Below are 11,136 nucleotides of genomic sequence, written 5' to 3'. Positions count from 1 at the left end.
GGGGGCGAGGGAGAGGGGGCGAGGGAGAGGGGGCGAGGGAGAGGGGGCGAGGGAGAGGGGGCGAGGGAGAGGGGGCGAGGGAGAGGGGGCGAGGGAGAGGGGGCGAGGGAGAGGGGGCGAGGGAGAGGGGGCGAGGGAGAGGGGGCGAGGGAGAGGGGGCGAGGGAGAGGGGGCGAGGGAGAGGGGGCGAGGGAGAGGGGGCGAGGGAGAGGGGGCGAGGGAGAGGGGGCGAGGGAGAGGGGGCGAGGGAGAGGGGGCGAGGGAGAGGGGGCGAGGGAGAGGGGGCGAGGGAGAGGGGGCGAGGGAGAGGGGGCGAGGGAGAGGGGGCGAGGGAGAGGGGGCGAGGGAGAGGGGGCGAGGGAGAGGGGGCGAGGGAGAGGGGGCGAGGGAGAGGGGGCGAGGGAGAGGGGGCGAGGGAGAGGGGGCGAGGGAGAGGGGGCGAGGGAGAGGGGGCGAGGGAGAGGGGGCGAGGGAGAGGGGGCGAGGGAGAGGGGGCGAGGGAGAGGGGGCGAGGGAGAGGGGGCGAGGGAGAGGGGGCGAGGGAGAGGGGGCGAGGGAGAGGGGGCGAGGGAGAGGGGGCGAGGGAGAGGGGGCGAGGGAGAGGGGGCGAGGGAGAGGGGGCGAGGGAGAGGGGGCGAGGGAGAGGGGGCGAGGGAGAGGGGGCGAGGGAGAGGGGGCGAGGGAGAGGGGGCGAGGGAGAGGGGGGCGAGGGAGAGGGGGCGAGGGAGAGGGGGCGAGGGAGAGGGGGCGAGGGAGAGGGGGCGAGGGAGAGGGGGCGAGGGAGAGGGGGCGAGGGAGAGGGGGGCGAGGGAGAGGGGGCGAGGGAGAGGGGGCGAGGGAGAGGGGGCGAGGGAGAGGGGGCGAGGGAGAGGGGGCGAGGGAGAGGGGGCGAGGGAGAGGGGGCGAGGGAGAGGGGGCGAGGGAGAGGGGGCGAGGGGAGAGGGGGCGAGGGAGAGGGGGCGAGGGAGAGGGGGCGAGGGAGAGGGGGCGAGGGAGAGGGGGCGAGGGAGAGGGGGCGAGGGAGAGGGGGCGAGGGAGAGGGGGCGAGGGAGAGGGGGCGAGGGAGAGGGGGCGAGGGAGAGGGGGCGAGGGAGAGGGGGCGAGGGAGAGGGGGCGAGGGAGAGGGGGCGAGGGAGAGGGGGCGAGGGAGAGGGGGCGAGGGAGAGGGGGCGAGGGAGAGGGGGCGAGGGAGAGGGGGCGAGGGAGAGGGGGCGAGGGAGAGGGGGCGAGGGAGAGGGGGCGAGGGAGAGGGGGCGAGGGAGAGGGGGCGAGGGAGAGGGGGCGAGGGAGAGGGGGCGAGGGAGAGGGGGCGAGGGAGAGGGGGCGAGGGAGAGGGGGCGAGGGAGAGGGGGCGAGGGAGAGGGGGCGAGGGAGAGGGGGCGAGGGAGAGGGGGCGAGGGAGAGGGGGCGAGGGAGAGGGGGCGAGGGAGAGGGGGCGAGGGAGAGGGGGCGAGGGAGAGGGGGCGAGGGAGAGGGGGCGAGGGAGAGGGGGCGAGGGAGAGGGGGCGAGGGAGAGGGGGCGAGGGAGAGGGGGCGAGGGAGAGGGGGCGAGGGAGAGGGGGCGAGGGAGAGGGGGCGAGGGAGAGGGGGCGAGGGAGAGGGGGCGAGGGAGAGGGGGCGAGGGAGAGGGGGCGAGGGAGAGGGGGCGAGGGAGAGGGGGCGAGGGAGAGGGGGCGAGGGGGCGGGGGAGCGAGGGAGCGAAACATATAACCACTGATGGAGGATTGGTGAGCTACCAGGAAGCCAAGAGTAGGGGTAAGTGGGTCATTTTCAGGTGTGCGAACTGTAGCTGGTGGAGCGTCACAGGGATCAGCGCTGGAATCTCAAGTAGGTGTCAATGACTTAGACAAAGGGGCCTTACGCATGGTTGCAAAATGTACTGAGGACACAAGCTGGTGGGAAAGTAAGGTGTGAAGTGTACGTGAGGAGTCTGTAAAAGGAAGTAGGTGGGTTAAGTGAGCCGGCAAAAAGAAAAAAGGGCAGATGGAATACAATGTGGGAGAGGCTGCAGAACTCTTGAGGTACAGAGGGATCTGGGTGTCCTGGGACACGAATCACAAAAGCGCTGGCGCGCAGGTACAGCACAGGTAGAGGGTGGCACAGTGGGTTAGCACTGCTGCCTCACAGCGCCAGGGATCCGGGTTCAATTCCCGGCTCAGGTCACTGTCTGTGTGGAGTCTGCACATTCTCCCCGTGTCTGCGTGGGTTTCCCTCCGGGTGCTCCGGTTTCCTCCCACAGTCCGAAAGACGTGCTGGTTAGGGTGTCATTGGCCGTGCTAAAATTCTCCCTCAGGCGCCGGAGTGTGGCGACTGGGGGATTTTCACAGTATCACATTAACACCGCAGTGAAGTTACTAATCAATAAACTTAAACCCCTTCATTCCCTGGACTCAATCTGATGAGCCTCCAGTGCCACCACATCCTCCCTCAAAGAAGGTGTCCAAAACCGGACACGATGCTCCAGATAGGGATAGCCCAGGAAATTACCGACCGGTGAGTCTAACCTCAGTGGTTGGTAAGCTGATGGAGTAGATCCTGAGGGACAGGATATATGAACATTTGGAGAGGTTTAGTATGCTCAAAAGTAGTCAGCATGGCTTTGTCAAAGGCAGATCGTGCCTTACGAGCCTGGTGGAGTTCTTTGAAAATGTGACTAAACACATTGACGAAGGGAAAGCGGTAGATGTGGTTTATATGGACTTCAGCAAGGCGTTCGATAAGGTTCCCCCATGCAAGACTTCTCGAGAAAGTGAGAGGGCTCGGGATCCAAGGGGCTGTTGCCTTGTGGATCCGGAACTGGCTTGCCTGCAGAAGGCAGAGAGTGGTTGTAGATGGGTCTTTTTCTGAATGGAGGTCGGTCACCAGTGGAGTGCCCCAGGGGTCTGTTCTGGGACCCTTGCTGTTTGTCATTTTCATAAATGACCTGGATGAGGAAGTGGAGGGATGGGTTGGTAAGTTTGCCGACGACACGAAGGTTGGTGGTGTTGTGGATAGGTTGGAAGGATGTCAGAAGCTGCAGCGTGATATAGATAGGATGCAAGACTGGGCGGAGAAGTGGCAGATGGACTTCAACCTGGATAAATGTGTAGTGGTCCATTTTGGCAGGTCAAATGGGATGAAGGAGTACAATATCAAGGGTAAGACTCTTAGCCGTGTAGAGGATCAGAAGGACCTTGGGGTCCGGGTCCATAGGACTCTTAAATCGGCCTCGCAGGTAGAGGAGGTGGTTAAGAAGGCGTATGGTGTGCTGGCCTTTATCAATCGAGGGATTGAGTTTAGGAGTCCGGGGATAATGATGCAGCTATATAAGACCCTCGTCAGACCCCACTTGGAGTACTGTGCTCAGTTCTGGTCGCCTCATTACAGGAGGGATGTGGAAAAGATTGAAAGGGTGCAGAGGAGATTTACAAGGATGTTGCCTGGATTGAGTGGCATGCCTTATGAGGATAGGCTGAGGGAGCTCGGTCTTTTCTCCTTGGAGAGGCGTAGGATGAGAGGAGACCTAATAGAGGTGTATAAGATGTTGAGAGGCATAGATCGGGTGGACTCTCAGAGGCTTTTTCCCAGGGCTGAAATGGCTACGAGAGGACACAGATTTAAGGTGCTGGGGAGTAGGGTACAGGGGAAATGTTAGGGGTAAGTTTTTCACACAGAGGGTGGTGGGTGAGTGGAATCGGCTGCCGTCAGTGGTGGTGGAGGCAAACTCGATAGGGTCTTTTTAGAGACTCCTGGATGAGTACATGGGACGTAATAGGATTGAGGGTTATAGGTAGGCCTATATATAAGCCTAGGTAGGTAGGGACATGACCGGCGCAACTTGTGGGCCGAAGGGCCTGTTTGTGCTGTATTTTTTCTATGTTCTATGTGGTCACGCCAACACTATACAATTGCATCAACACCTCTCTACTTTTATACGCCAGACACTTCGTGAATCATGGTTATTCATGTTTCTGGGCTAGAAAATGGGTAAAATCACCCCTGGTTTCAACTCTCGAGCCGACAATCTGATGCCCTCTATTGGAAAGTATGCGTCTGTTTGTCCTCTTTTTAGGTCAAACCAAACCAAGTAAACAAACTCAGATTAAATCAGGACAAAGTAAAAGGGGCAGCTCCCCAAAAAGGAGGGGGAACAGCCCGAACAGAAATCAAAGTACAAAGGAAACTTAAAAACATCAAATTAAAATGTGATTATTAGGGTCGATGACGCACCCCAACCCCTGCGGTGCCCAGCGGGCGCGGAAAGCGTCAACCGCGCCCGTGGACACCGCATGCTCCCTCTCCAGGGACACCCGGCCGTGAACGTCGCCGCGGTAGAGGGGAAGACAGTCAGGATGGACGGCCCCCTCGATCGCCCGCTGCCTGGACCGGTAAATGGCGCGTTTCGCCAGGCCCAGGAGCAGGTTCACGAGGAGGTCGCCATCCCGACCTTCCCCTCTCCGCACCGGGTGTCCGTAGACCAGGAGCGTGGGACTGAAGTGCAAACAAAACATCAATAAAAGGTTCTTCAGGAAAACATAAAGGGAGTGCAGCCTAAGACACAAAACATAGACATGGTCCACGGACTCCACAAGGCCACAGAAAGGGCAGTCTTCGGAGCCCGTGAACCAGTGAATCCTACGGTTGTGCGGAACTGCTGCATGCGTCACCCTCCACCCCAGGTCCCCGACGTAATTGGGGGAGATCCCTCCGTAGAGGGACCTCCAGCGGGGACCTCCGCTGCCCGGCGGCAACAAGGCCCGCCAAGGTGTATCCGGGCGACAGGCGAGGAGGCGGTAGTGGAAGGTGTGCAGCAGCAGCCCGCACAGGAAACGGCTCCGCGCGGTAGAAAAAGGCACGGAGGGCATTTCCGCGAGGCGGCTCAGGCTGTGGGGCACCTGACCCGGGGGAGGGGGCTGAGGCTTTGGGCCAATGTGGAATTCCGCCCGAACAGGGGAACGCTCGGGCGGGATCCCACCGCACGCCTGCGCCGTCTCCAGTCTGCGTGCAGTTTCGGGGCCAAGCACGACCGTCCTAAGGTCTAGGATGGCTTTGGCCGCGCGCCGGACGGACGCCCCCGCGCGCTTTAGCAAGGACAGAATTATGCTTCACGATCAAAACACGCGCAACAATCAAATTCGCGCCCCTCCCCAACCACCGATGAAGCGCTCCCCCAATCAACCAATGGCGTCACTCCGTTACCTGAGGGGTTGCCCTCTGCGCTCCCTGCTAACCGTTCCCACAGGTGCCGGGCCCGTGTTTGGAGTTCCCGGTCCTCCACCGCTCTCTTGCGGCTCCACAGGAAGTCGCTCAGCTCCCGGGCGCTCTCTTCCACCCGCCTGATGGGGCTCTCTGAGGGTCAGAAGGCAGACGTCATAGCAACAAACCTCATCAAATGCAAAGAAATGGCTGGGGATGGGGTAGCACAGTGGTTGGCACTGCTGCTTCACAGCTCCAGGGACCCGGGTTCGATTCCCGGCTCGGGGTCACTGTCCGTGTGGAGTTTGCACATGCTCCTCGTGTCTGCGTGGGTTTCCCTCCGGGTGCTCCGGTTTCCTCCCACAGTCCAAAGATGTGCGGGTTAGGTTGATTGGCCAGGTTAGAAATTGCCCCTTAGAGTCCTGGGATGTGTAGGTTAGAGGGATTAGCGGGTAAATATGTGGGGGTAGGGCCTGGGTGGGATTGTGGTCGGTGCAGACTTGATGGGCCAAATGGCCTCCTTCTGCACTGTAGGGTTTCTATGATTTCTATGAATGATGTGAAAATTGACGTCACTGGTAAGACCACCACCCATCCCCGACTGGCCCCTGAGCTAAGTGGCTTGCCCGGTCATTTCAGAGGTTCAACCCATTTTTGTTTTCGTTACACAGAACCATAGAGTGTAGAAATAGGCCGTTCAGACAATCAGGACTGCACCAGCTCTCCAAAAGAGCCTCCCACCCAGGCCCTCCCCTCAATCCTGTGCACTTCCAATGGCCACCTAACCTGCACATCTTTGCACACGTCTATATGGACTTTAGTAAAGCGTTTGACAAAGTCCCTCATGGTAGGTTGGTGCAAAAGGTTGGATCTCATGGGATAAAGGGGGAGGTGGCTAGATGGGGGTGGAGAACTGGCTTGGTCACAGAATGAGACAGAGGGTGGTAGTGGAAGGGTCTTTTTCCGGCTGGAGGCCTGTGACTAGTGGTGTTCCGCAGGGCTCTGTATTGGGACCTCTGCTGTTTGTGATTTATATAAACGATCTGGAAGAAGGTGTAACTGGGGTGATCAGTAAGTTTGCGGACGACACGAAAATGGCAGGACTTGCAGATAGTGAGGATCATTGTCAGAAGCTACAGAAGGATATAGATAGGCTGGAAATTTGGGCAAAGAACATAGAACATAGAACAGTACAGCACAGAACAGGCCCTTCGGCCCACGATGTTGTGCCGAGCTTTATCTGAAACCAAGATCAAGCTATCCCACTCCCTATCATCCTGGTGTGCTCCATGTGCCTAAAGAAATGGCAGATGGAGTTCAATCCAGATAAATGCGAAGTGATGCATTTTGGTAGCACTAACGTAGGGGGGAAGCTATACGATAAATGGCAGAACCATAAAGGGTGTAGATACGCAGAGGGACCTGGGTGTGCAAGTCCACAGGTCCTTGAAGGTGACGTCACAGGTGGAGAAGGTGGTGAATAAGGCATATGGCATGCTTGCCTTTATAGGACGGGGCATAGAGTATAAAAGTTGGGGTCTGATGTTGCAGTTGTATAGAACGTTGGTTCGGCCGCATTTGGAATACTGCGCCCAGTTCTGGTCGCCACACTACCAGAAGGACGTGGAGGCTTTAGAGAGAGTGCAGAGGAGGTTTACCAGGATGTTGCCTGGTATGGAGGGGTTTAGTTATGAGGCGAGATTGGGTAAACTGGGGTTGTTCTCACTGGAAAGACGGAGGATGAGGGGGTGACCTAATAGAGGTGTATAAAATTATGAAAGGCATAGATAGGGTGAACGGTGGGAAGCTTTTTCCCAGGTCGGTGGTGACGTTCACGAGGGGTCATAGGTTCAAGGTGACGGGGAGGTGAGGTTTAACACGGATATCAGAAGGACATATTTTACACAGAGGGTGGTGGGGGCCTGGAATGCGCTGCCGGGCAAGGTGGTGGAGGCGGACACACTGGGAACGTTTAAGACTTATCTAGATAGCCACATGAACGGAGTGGGAATGGAGGGATACAAAAGAATGGTCTAGTTTGGACCAGGGAGCGGCGTGGGCTTGGAGGGCCGAAGGGCCTGTTCCTGTACTGTATTGTTCTTTGTTTGAAGGGGAAATTCATCATGACCAATCCACCTAACCTTGAAATCATATAATCCTACAGTGCATAATGAGGTCAAAACAATCCTACCTCGGCCCTATCCCTGTAACCCCACATATTTACCCCGAGGGGTGAGAGATATAGGACAGATGTTAGAGGTAGGTTCTTTACTCAGAGAGGGCGTGGAATGCCCTGCCTGCAGCAGTAGTGGACTCGCCAACATTAAGAGCATTCAAATGGTTATTGGATAAACATATGGATGATATTGGAATAGTGTAGATTAGAGGGGCTTTAGATTGGTTCCACTGGTCGGCGCAACATCGAGGGCCGAAGGGCCTGTACTGCGCTGTAATGTTCGATCCCTCTACCTACGCATCCCGGGACACTAAGTGACAATTTAGCATGGCCAATACCCCTAGCCCACAGGTCTTTGGACTGTGGGAGGAAACCCACGCAGACACGGGGAGAACGTGCAAACTCCACACAGGCAGTGGCCCGAGCCGGGAATCGAACCCGGGTCCCTGGAGCTGTGAGGCAGCAATGCTAACCACTGTGCCACCCTCACCCACACACCTTTGGGACACCCAAGGGTAAATTTAGCATGGCCAATCCACCTCACCTTGAAATCTTTGGAGGAAACCGGAGCACCCCGTGAAACCTCAAACAGACACAGGGAGAATGTCCAAACTCCACCGACAGTCATCCAAGGCTGGAATCGAACCAGGTCCCGGCTCCCAGGTGCTTTTGGGGGCAGCAAAGCTGAACCACTGCGCCACCATGCTGCCCCTATCCTTCCATTCTAATAACTTGTCCTTTTGGAGGTTCTACACTCCCCTCCCCCACACTTCCAAGTTTCGTATCATCCGACAATGCGGAGATTGTGACCCCCTCTTCCCCCCCCCCCCCCTCCTCCCCACCCCCTCTCAGGCCCAGGGGAAAGGGATCAACACCGTTGAAGGCGAATAAAAGCAACTGTAGAGTCGGCAAGACAGAGCAAGGTAAGGGGGTCTCATTGTGTAGCTCTTCCACGGAGTTGGTGCACGAACGGCCTCTTCGACCTTAGAACCATAGAAAATTACAGCTCAGAAACAGGCCCTTTGGCCCTTCTTGTCTGTGCCGAACCATTTTTCGGCCTAGTCCCACTGACCTGCACTTGGACCATATCCCTCCACAACCCTCTCATCCATGAACCCGTCCAAGTTTTTCTTAAATGTTAAAAGTGACCCCGCATTTACCACTTTATCCGGCAGCTCATTCCACACTCCCACCACTCTCTGCATGAAGAAGCCCCCCCCTAATATTCCCTTTCAACTTTTCTCCTTTCACCCTTAACCCATGCCCTCTGGTTTTTTTCTCCCCAAGCCTCAGCGGAAAAAGCCTGCTTGCATTCACTCTATCTATACCCATCAAAATCTTATACACCTCTATCAAATCTCCCCTCAATCTTCTACGCTCCAGGGAATAAAGTCCCAACCTATTCAATCTCTCTCTGTAACTCAGCTTCTCAAGTCCCGGCAACATCCTTGTGAACCTTCTCTGCACTATTTCAACCTTATTTACATCCTTCCTGTAACCAGGTGACCAAAACTGTACACAATACTCCAAATTCGGCCTCACCAATGCCTTATATAACCTTACCATAACACTCCAACTTTTATACTCGATACTCCGATTTATAAAGGCCAATGTACCAAAGGCACTCTTTACGACCCTATCCACCTGTGACGTCACTTTTAGGGAATTCTGTACCTGTATTCCCAGATCCCTCTGTTCAACTGCACTCTTCAGAGTCCTACCATTTACCCTGTACATTCTACTTTGATTTGTCCTTCCAAAGTGCAATATCTCACACTTGTCTGCGTTAAATTCCATTTGCCATTTTTCAGCCCATTTTTCAGCCCATTTTTCTAGTTGGTCCAAATCCCTCTGCAAGCTTTGAAAACCTTCCTCACTGTCCACTACACCTCCAATCTTTGTATCATCAGCAAACTTGCTGATCCAATTGACCACATTATCACCCAGATCATTTGATATAGATGACAAACAACAATGGACCCAACACCGATTCCCTGCGGCACACAGGCCTCCACTCAGAGAAGCAATCCTCCAACAACCACTCTCTGGCTTCTTCCATTGAGCCAGTGTCTTATCCAATTTACTACCTCCCCATGTATACCTAGCGACTGAACCTTCCTAACTAACCTCCCATGAGGGACCTTGTCAAAGGCCTTAACGGGGCTAGGCCGGAAGTGGGGATCCGGAATACTGAAAGGCCCGGGATAGAGTGGACGTGGGGAAGGTGTTTCCATTAGTCGGAGCGACTGGGATCTGAGGAGCACAGCGTCAGGGGAAAGGGACAGCCCTTTAGGACCGAGGAGGAATTTCTTCAGCCAGAGGGCGGTGAATCTGTGGAATTCATTGCCACGGAGGAGGGCAGATCATTGAGTGTCTTCAAGACAGAGATAGATAGATTCTTGATCAGTAAACGGGGGGGGGGGGTCAAAGGTCACGGGGAAAAGACAGGAGAATGGGCTTGAGAATCAAATCAGCCACGATCGAATGGCGGAGCAGACTCGATGGGCCGAATGGCCTAATTCTGCTCCTATATCTTATGGTCTTGTTGGGGGCGTGGGGGTGGAGTGGAGGGGGCGAGCCCTGCACCGCCACCAGGTGGTGGGGAGGAATGGCGCCTGCACCCTGGGAGGACCAGACTTTGTCTCCCCCCCTGTCCCTGCAGCGCCACCAGGCGGTGTGGAGGAATTCAGCCTGTAACTTGGGAGGACCACGCACAAAAGGGTGCCTCTGCAGCGCCACCAGGCGGTGTGGAGGAATTCAGCCTGTAACTTGGGAGGACCACACACACAAAGGGTGCCTCTGCAGCGCCCCCAGGCGGTGTGGAGGAATTCAGCCTGTAACTTGGGAGGACCACACACACACACAAGGGTGCCTCTGCAGCGCCACCAGGTGGTATGGAGGAATGGCGACTGCACCCTGGGAGGGGGGGAAACCAGAGGCAAAGTGCCTCTGCAGCGCCACCCGGCGGCCCGGAGGAGGAGGAGCAGCAGCCAGGCGGCGGTGGCGGCGAGCCAGGGGACTTGACGCGCCTGCGCGCACACGGAGGCAGCCTTGCCGGTCGCAGCGCCACCTGGCGGCCTGGATGACACCCCACCCCACCCCACGACGCCTGCGCAGTGAGGGGGTCTCCTTACGCTCGAGCAGCAGCCGAGCCCCTTGCGAGAGCGCCTCGGGCAGGCGGACCGTCTTCAGGTGGCTGATCCCCGGGTGCCGGCGGTGCGGGACCTCCCGTTGCTGCTGCTCCTCCTGCAGGCGGCTCAAATTCTGCAAAACAAGCATTGAAAAACATTATTTACAAAGAGAAGGGGGGGGGGCTGGGATGATTAAAATACACATTGTGAGGGGTGGGGGGGGGACCAAAATACAGCCCCGCGGCGGCCCCCGGGACAGCGAACCTGACCCGCACTAGGCCGCACAGCCTAAATCGACCGCTGGACGCCGCCATGATAACCGCGTGTCACCGGGAAAACCGGCCCCCCTGCGCCCGAGCCCCCTGGATAAAGGTTCCGGGTGGAAGTTCATTCAGCCCATCGGGCCACAGGACCTGACGCGCCTGCGCACACGGAGGCAGCCTGCCGCTCGCAGCGCCACCTGGCGGCCTGGATGAACACTAACAGTTTTAACAACACCAGGTTAAAGTCCAACAGGTTTATTTGGTAGCAAATACCATTAGCTTTCGGAGCGCTGCTCCTTCGTCAGATGGAGTGGAAATCTGCTCTCAAACAGGGCACAGAGACACAAAATCAAGTTACAGAATATTGATTAGAATGCGAATTCCTACAACC

The 11,136-nt window shown here is 57.1% G+C and overlaps 1 protein-coding gene across 1 annotated transcript; it reads right to left on the bottom strand.

Moving 5' to 3' along the window:
- Positions 1 to 5,178: 5,178 nt before the first annotated feature.
- On the bottom strand, positions 5,179 to 10,841 carry LOC144490606 (ribosome assembly protein METTL17, mitochondrial-like; the record flags this gene model as incomplete). The annotated part of the gene is made up of 3 exons (XM_078208316.1): positions 10,752 to 10,841; positions 10,486 to 10,615; positions 5,179 to 5,328 (listed from the first exon to the last, which is right to left on the bottom strand). Coding segments are annotated over exons 1-3 (325 nt in total), but the record flags the coding sequence as incomplete, so codon positions are not given.
- Between the last annotated feature and the right edge of the window lie 295 nt (positions 10,842 to 11,136).

Source organism: Mustelus asterias, unplaced genomic scaffold (assembly GCF_964213995.1).
Source record: "Mustelus asterias unplaced genomic scaffold, sMusAst1.hap1.1 HAP1_SCAFFOLD_3486, whole genome shotgun sequence".
NCBI lineage: Eukaryota > Metazoa > Chordata > Chondrichthyes > Carcharhiniformes > Triakidae > Mustelus > Mustelus asterias.
Note: the sequence above shows the minus strand (reverse complement) of the source record. Positions and strands in the feature narration are given on the sequence as shown.